The sequence below is a fragment of the Chiloscyllium plagiosum genome, chromosome 38, assembly GCF_004010195.1.
Source record: "Chiloscyllium plagiosum isolate BGI_BamShark_2017 chromosome 38, ASM401019v2, whole genome shotgun sequence".
In the NCBI taxonomy this organism is placed as follows: domain Eukaryota; kingdom Metazoa; phylum Chordata; class Chondrichthyes; order Orectolobiformes; family Hemiscylliidae; genus Chiloscyllium; species Chiloscyllium plagiosum.
The window spans coordinates 30134947-30143740 of NC_057747.1; the positions used below are offsets into that span (position 1 = coordinate 30134947).

The 8794-nt window shown below is 42.2% G+C and overlaps 1 protein-coding gene across 1 annotated transcript in view; it reads right to left on the reverse strand.

Annotated features, from left to right (window-relative positions):
* Positions 1-2585: 2585 nt before the first annotated feature.
* LOC122541734 (pro-neuregulin-3, membrane-bound isoform-like) overlaps positions 2586-8794 on the reverse strand; it is a 27332-nt gene continuing 21123 nt past the window's right edge. The window contains exons 2-3 of the mRNA XM_043678622.1: positions 3305-3367; positions 2586-2683 (exon numbers count right to left, since the gene is read on the reverse strand). Coding sequence (XP_043534557.1) covers positions 2586-2683; positions 3305-3367 — 161 coding nt within the window. The remainder of the gene's footprint in view (positions 2684-3304; positions 3368-8794) is intronic.

Consider the following 8794-nt stretch of genomic DNA (forward strand, 5'->3'; position numbering starts at 1 on the left):
TCCCCACCCCCACCCTTCTCTAGCTTATCTCTCCACGCTTCAGGCTCTCTGCCTTTATTCCTGATGAAGGGCTTTTGCCTGAAACATCGATTTTGAAGCTTTTCGGATGCTGCCTGAATTGCTGTGCTCTTCCAGCACCACTGATCCAGAATCTGGTTTCCAGCATCTGCAGTCATTGTTTTTACCACCTGGGTGGGTGCAGTTCCAACAAGAGGCACGGCACCATCCAGGACAGCATTCAGTCTCTCCACCACTGACATTCAATAGGAGCAGTGTGTAGCACCCAAAAGATGCATTCCAGACATTCACTACGGCTCCTTATACAGAACTTTCCATATCCAAAGCTACAGCCATCTAGAAGGATGAAGGCAACAGATAATTAGAAATACCACTGAAATAACTCCACAAAGGTTGGTATCCTGTCACCAAGTCATCCTTTATTTACATGTGCGTAGCAATGACACTGATCCATCCTTCACAGAGCTGGCCCTTAGAGAGCACAGAAACCCTGACACGCTGTTTAATTTTATATTTTATTAAACAAATTACAAAAACAGTTTACAACAAACAGTTACATTTACAGCTACATACAAGAGACAGCAATTTTACAAGGGAGAGGAGCAGCAAAGCCAGGCCCCAAACCCTACCATTCAAACAGTTTACAGGGACATGACAAACCTCAAATCCCACTTTCACAAAGATATAAAGAGACAACAGCAATGACATTTGTACATTAGACAATACTGTTACATACAAAAGTGTAGACAATACAGACCCAGCAAGCCCCCGCCCCTCCCACCTTCCGACCACTCTAAGGCAGCCCGCCCCTACCCACCTTCCGGTTCTCGGTCCACCCCATGCCCCTTCCAGTTCTCGGTCGCCCCGACACCTTTCGACCACCTCTAGGACAGCCCACCCCGGCACCCGCCCGGGGTGACAGCAGTCAGCACGGCCTACCCACCTTCCGGCTTCACTAACCACCCTCAGCATCTTCCGAGCACCTCTGGGGCAGCCCGCCCCGGTATCTGCTCAGGGTGACAGCGCTGAGGACGGCTACCCGCCTTCTGGCTCTCTGTCTGCCCCTACGTACCATTGGGCTCTCACCCACCCCATTGCACCTCCGACCAGTGGGCTATCCTGGCACACCTTTCGGCCACCTCTAGGACAGCCCGTCCCCTTCCCTGGGACGACAGCGTGTAGGGTAGCCCACAAACCTTCTAGATCTCACCCCTCCCCCCACCGCCTTCTGGCTCTCGGCTATTCTGACACCTTTCAACCACCTCTAGGACAGCCCGTCCCGATTACCCCTTATCAGGACAACAGTGCTCAGAACAGCCTACATCAGGGTGGCCTACCCACCCTCCGGCTTTTGGGACAGCCTACCAACCTTCAGATTCACAGGATGACACGCTGTTTAATTTTTTTTTTCTTTTTTTATATAGGAAAACACCCGGGTGGCCAGTGACAAGCACTGCCCTTCACATCAAAGGGCAAGCACACCTGTTTGCTTTTTTTTTATTTTTTCCCCAGCATCCATGGGGTGGATCATCTGGTTATATATTTTTTTTTATTATTTTTTTTCCCCAGCACCCATGGTGTGTGTGTGTGCAGTGTGAGACAGTGAAAGACACAAAGTGCACGAATCTTTATTCAAATTCCACCACCAGGAAGATAGGAAAACACCCGGGTGGCCAGTGACAAACACTGCCCTTCACATCAAAGGGCAGTGCTGTGTGATCAAAACAGTGAAGGGGAGGGTAGGGACTAAATCAAAATAGAGTTGGAGGGAGAAATGATGCACTCCACTCCCTGCGGCGCCCACCTCTCCCTGAACAACTCCAGGCTGTTGGTCGACACCGCGTGCTCCTTCTCCAAGGACACCCGGGCCCGAACGTAACCGCGGAAGAGGGGCAGGCAGTCGGCCCTAACGGACACGCTGTTTAAATCTGTCAGCCAGGACTCACTGATTGGACAGATGAACAGCCCCCAATTAGGCATTGTGGGTCTACCTACAGTAGATTAATTGCAATGGTTCAAGAAGATAGCTCACCTTCACCTCCCAAGGACAACTAGAAATGGATTTTAAATGTGACCCACTCAGTGACACCAACATATCATGAATGAATAAAAAATGTATCATCAGCTGGGAACATAACAATTAGGTCACATTATATGTCAAAATGCAGTTTTGACTCAGTGCTAAAAATAAAAACTTTCTGACCCTTTAAAGAAGAAACCATCTTCACAGAAACTAAAACTCCTCAAACAATTCCTCTACATTAGATCCAGGATACCAATAATTAATAATGTCTACAAACCATCTCTTCCTTTCTCACATAACAGCCTCTTCTGCTGGGATTGACTGGTGCTTCGTCCTTCACCACTATTTCTAAGCCACTGGACTAACGTAAGAAGGAGGACCGGTGGCATCATTCTACTTAAAGTACCCAGGCCTTACTATCACTATTATAACATTGTGGGTTAACCTACACCAGGTGAACTGCAGCAGTTCAAGAAAGCAGCTCACCCCAACCTCTCAAAGGGCAGTTAGGGATGGCCAACCAGCAACGCCCACGTCCCACAAATTAATGAAAGGAAACAGCAGCCGGCGCCTGTGTGAGACTAAAGACCAGAGCAGACCAACAGTGAATAGAAATCAGAAGGAGACAAAATCCAGAAGGACCTAAAGAAAGAAAAAATATAGCAAACAAGTGAGTTCACAAAAAGCATTGGCAGATCCTTTTGAAAAATGGCAATGAGATGGCATCTCCCAGCACAGGTTTGTAAAAGATGAAATTGCAAGCAGCTGCCTTCAAGGCAAGCCTATGGAGAAACATGCAGAAAAGACCAATGTGGACTACAATAATCACATTTGGGCAGTAAAGGACTAAATCTGAATCACAATCTAGTAAAAAAGCAGAAAACATTAGAATCCAACTGTTTGCTCACTTCCTCATGGCAAAGGTAAAAACAAAACTTTTTGTACTTGTGCTGAGAAGCTGAAAGAAGCTAGAAGTGAAATAGTTATCAGAAAAAATAATAATATTATTTTTGTAAATAAAACTATAACAAACTGCAGAAAAAATATTCAGAATCAGAACATAATTTAAAATTTCATTCAGACTCCTAATATCAGGAACAAAGTTAAGAGCAGGAAGTTGAAGGCAGATGAAATTCTAAACCAGGCAAGTAATTTAGAGATAAGAAAAGAATTTCATTCAAAATATATTTAAAATGTGAAAAGAGCATTGGAATAAACAGCACAAATCTCTCCAAGAAGAAAACGTTCAAAATCCTCCATTACCTTTAAGATTGTGAGAAACTTTCCAAAAAGAAGTAAAATAGGCAGGAATCTTCATTTTGATTCCTAAAACCAGAAAGGTCATACGAGTACTTCAGGATAAAATATTTAATACAATTTAAAATGTTTTAAATGTTTAAAGAAAATTAAAAGTTCTATTCAAAGTATTGCTATACTACAGAACTTTACAACTCTGAAGCTATTATTTTTAAAAATATAAGTATATTATAAGAAAAAAGATTTCAGAGCTGGTAGCATTTTAAAACATTACAAAGTAACCAATAAATATAATTTAAAGTTTTATTAGGTAACCTGATACGGTTCAACAGTGACACAGAATGAACAAAGGCCAGTAAAAGAAGAAAAGACTTTGAAGACACTGGCAAATCTTGCAGTGACTTGGAATGTGACAGTGTTGCTGAATGCAAAAAGAAAAAAAGTGCATAAAATATCAGATTTGGAATGGGATTCCATTAAAATTCTTTTACAACAATAAAATTAATCCACACATTGAGAAGAATGGAGGAAGCATTTCACAGAAAGTGCCCCAACAGGAAGAGGAGAAAGGAACATTGTTCCAGTAACACAAGACACAGGAAACCAGGAGGAATTCCTCTTACTAGATCCTCTTGATAATTGTTAACACTCAAATATGATGGAATCATTCCTGATGAAGAGCACATGCCCAAAACATCAATTCTCCTGCTCCTTGGATGCTGTCTGACCTGCTGTGCTTTTCCAGCAACACACTCTCGACTCTGATCGCCAGCATCTGCAGTCTCACTTTCTCCTAGAATCACTCGTGCCATGAGATGAATATCATGCTGATGATATTGTAGTGAACAGTGTAGAAATTGGAATCAAAGATTCCCAGTATCCATTCTTCTTGATTGCATGGAATACTTGAGTCATGACCTTCTTCTGGTTTTCATTTTAATTCTCTGGATTCACTAAAACATGAGAAAGAGGGTGGATAATGGCTACCCTTTACCACACGAGGACAGAGATCACTAATACCCTTTGATTTCTTTATTGTCACCTTTCATTCTTAATCAAATACCATGGAGCATGTTTAAACATTTGTTGTTCAGCAGTTAATGAAATTTTAAAAAATAAATGCTGGCTGGAGGATTCCTATGCTACACATCCTCAAATGGAGAAAGGGTTAACAGCATCCCTAAGAGTATGGAATGATCCAGAAAATGATGTTCCACAGGAAGAAATCTAGAAGAATGAAAACATCAAATCCAGAGAAGTCAATGAGCCATTGTTCAAAGTACCAAACACAGAAGAGAATTTGACTATTAGACAAAAAATTAAAACATACACTAGAAGACTTTATTGGCCTAAGAAGACCGAACCTCAAAAAACAATCTGTAGAAATCATTTACGTTGGAGCCCAAATCCTGATTCATCAAATGAAGTTCCAGCAAATGGAAAGTATTTACATTGGAGTCGGAGCTTTATTTCTAACTATCAGGAAGGAAGAAGCTGCAGGTGTTGTACCACAGGAAATGCTTTCAATCCCGATCCCTTTGAAGAATTCTCCAAGGATGACTGTTGTCCACACTGACAAAAACTGCTGAACAATTGAGCTACACATTCTGCTTAAGATCATTGGCGAAATTCTAAATAAAATAGTACTAACAGCACAGCAGCCTGCTATACATATAGGTGATGCAGAACCCTCAGTACTACTGATAACATTGGTATGAAAGAAATCTACTGCATCAGGCTAAAGAACACATAGTATGACAGAAGACAGTCACAATGTCTAACCTCAAGATAATCAGTTACATGGCCAGCACACAGTTCTAAAAACGAAACTGCTTCTCTCATCAGCACAATCATATTCCCTGAAGGACACCTTAGAAATCAAAGATCCTTCAGGTGAAGTAATGGATCACTAACAATACCAATGTTAAAGATGAATCAAATTCTCAATGAAAAAAATCATCCTCCATAGGAGAAATAAAAGAATCATAATCAAAGTCAGTGCTCCTCAAGCCAATGATTTGCCGATTTTCCAAGCCCCAAACAATGCATTGCAGAAGAATTCTAAAACTATCAGTTTACTTGAATTTGTGGTGAAGGCAGGAACTTTGGAGGGGGGGGGGGGGGGGGGGGGAGGTGGAATAGATGTTACTATAAAATGTAATATAGTTAGTTATACCATTGAATAATGGGTTAACTAAGGGACCAAAGCTTGGGAAGGAGATATTGAATATAGTAATGTATGTGAATGGGTTAACCTTGGATCTAAGTGGAAACTGTACCTACTCTGATATAAAACACAACCATTAGGAAGTGCTGAGGAAGTCTTAAGCAGTCTTGAGGTCTGGGCACTTGTAGTTCAAGAAAGTCAAATCTTATAGTCTTCATGTTACCATCAATATAATGTAACCTGTAAGTTATTACTAATAAATAACTTTGTTACCTAAAGTAAGTAATTCGTCTGCTGATACATCTTTGTTATCCATCTTCACCACTAACCACCACACTAATATAGGAAGGTGAATTGGTAATAGTATTCTCTGCAAGGTACCCAGGTCTTATTATCTCGATATAATTACAATGCAGCAGAGGATAAAGGAATTAAGTTGTGGTAAAACTTTGCCTCAATTGAAGCATTTTGTCCAATAACATAGAAAGGATATGAATGATTTACAGATGGTGCAAAAAAGGCTTCATGAAATTGGTTATAGGGATGAAGATTGAACATTGAAAGTTAGAGATGCTGTGATTGGGAGATACGTTTAAAATGAAGAAGGTTCTGGACAAAGTAGATAGAGAGAAATTATTCCCATTGGTTGGCAGAAGCAGAGGTCAAACATTTCAGGGAAGAATCAGTGGTTAGACGTAGAATGTATTGCTTTGAAAGTATGATGAAGGCAGATTTAGTGATGGCTTTCAAAGGGAAATTGTTTATATATCTAAAAGGAAAATTTGTCAGGATGATGTTAGATAGGGTTAGGCTAAATTGCTCTTCTAGAGAGCCACCACTGACATGAAAAGTTGAAGGATCTCCTATGATTCCTCAATTTTATGACAATTATTAGATTAGATTACATTACATTACAGTGTGGAAACAGGCCCTTCGGCCCAACAAGTCCACACCGACCCGCCGAAGCGTAACCCACCCATACCCCTACATTTACCCCTTACCTAACACTACGGGCAATTTAGCATGGCCAATTCACCTGACCTGCACATCTTTGTGACCGTGGGAGGAAACGGGAGCACCCGGAGGAAACCCACGCAGACACGGGGAGAACGTGCAAACTCCACACAGTCAGTCGCCTGAGGCGGGAATTGAACCCGGGTCTCTGGCGCTGTGAGGCAGCAGTGCTAACCACTGTGCCACCGTGCCACCCTGGGTATTATAAGCTACCTTTTGACTTGATTTAGTTCAGTCACAGACACTTGACGTGAGAGGGATGGAGTTGGTGATTAGAGAAGGGAGTCTGTGACAGGAACCAAAGACAATATCTTCAGTTTTCCCAATAACCATTTGGAGAAAATTTCTGCTCATGAATTGAACTGGATTGAATATAAATAGTGTGATAAATTACACAGAGTAGAAAGAATGAGTGATCTATTATGGAGGTAAAACTGGCTGCCATCAGTGTACATGTTTAATCTAATGCTGTATTTTCACATGATGTCTCCGACATGTAGCATGTACAGAAAAAGTAAGAGACAAGAAGTGTGGTGCTGGAAAAGCACAGCCAGTCAGACAACATCCAAGAAACAGAAGAGTCAATGTTTTGAGTATAAGCCCTTCATCAGCTCATGCTCAAAACATTGACTCTCCTGCTCCTCGGATGTTCGCCTGACTGGCTGTGCTTTTTCAGCACCTAACTTTTTGACTCTGATCCCCAACATCTGCAGTCCTCACGTCTCCTAACAAGTAAGAGACGCCAATGATAGATCCTTGAGAACACTGGGGTGTCAATCTGGAAGCAGGAAGAGAAGCCATTCCTGGTGGTTCCCTGACTATGACACCATCTGGCTGTAAAAGACATTCTGTAAATGCACATCTGGAATAGATTTTTATTCGTTTTATTAAGAGGTGTATTACTGTGAGCTCTACATTTACAGAAATAATTTATGCTGACCCTGTTATTTTTCTACTTTCTTTCATGGGATCTGGGTGTCATCTTTACTGCCTTTCCCTGATTGATTCAAGGAGGCCTTTGACAAGATGCCACACAGGAGGTTACTGAGTAAGATAAGGGCCCATGATGTTAAAGACAAGGTGCTAAGATGGATAGAAGCTTGGCTGTCTGGCAGAGAGTGGGGATAAAAGGGTCCTTCACAGGATGGCAGCCAGTGACAAATGTGTTCGGCTAGGCTCAGTGTTGGGACCATAATTCTTCACTTTATACACGAACAATCTAGATGAAGGAAATGAGGACATTCTTGCTAAGTTTGCAGATGATACAAAGATAGGTACAGGGGCAGGTAGCACAGAGGTGCCTGGAAGGCTGTAGAAGGATTTGGATAGGTTAGGAGAGTGGGCAAAGAAGTGCAGATGGAGTACAACGTGGGAAAGTGTGAGGTAGGAGAATAGAGGCATGGACTATTTTCTAAATGGGGAGAAAATTCAAAAGTCTGGAGGTGCAAAGAGACTTTGGAGTTCTAGTCCAGGATTCTCTCAAGGTAAACTTGCAGCTTGAGTCAGAAATCAGGAAGGCAGATGCATGGATGGCATTTATTTCGAGAGGACTTGAATGTTAAAGCAGGAATGGACTTCGGAGGCTGTGGAAGGCTCTGGTCAGATCACATTTGGAGTATTGTGTGCAGTTTCAGGCCCCTTATCTCAGGAAGGATGTGCAGTTTATTCAGAGAAGTTTCACAAGAATTGTCTCAGGAATGACCAGTTTAAAATGAGGAATGTTTGGGTCTATACTCAATGGAGCTTAGAAGGATGAGAGGGGATCTAATTGAAACTTACAGAATACTGAATGGCTGGTGTATGTGGATGTTGGAAAGATGTTTCCATTGGTAGGAGAGACCAAGACCTGAGGACTGAAGGGAAGATCCTTCAGAATGGAGATAAGGAGAAACTTCTTCAGCCATTGAGTGGTGAATCTATAGAATATGTTGCCACAGAAGGTTATGGAAGCCGGGTCACTGAGCATATTTAAGATAGAGATAGATAGGTTCTTGATTGTAAAGGGGATCAAGTGTTACGGGAAGAAATGGGGTAGAGAAACTTATCAGCCATGATTGAATTTCGGTGCAGACTCGATGGGCTGAAAGGTCTAATTTCTGCACCTATGTCTTATGGCGCCTGAGAGAATGGTGGTGATCTGCCTTCTTTAACAGACGCAGTCCACGGGATATAGACGCACTGGCAATCACTGACATTATGCATTCTGCAACTTCCACCCTCCCTACTGCTGTCATCACCACCATTTCCGCCCCCACCAATGCCACTCACCTGCATACTGCTGACACACCTCCCCCCCCCCCCCCCCCCACGGATTC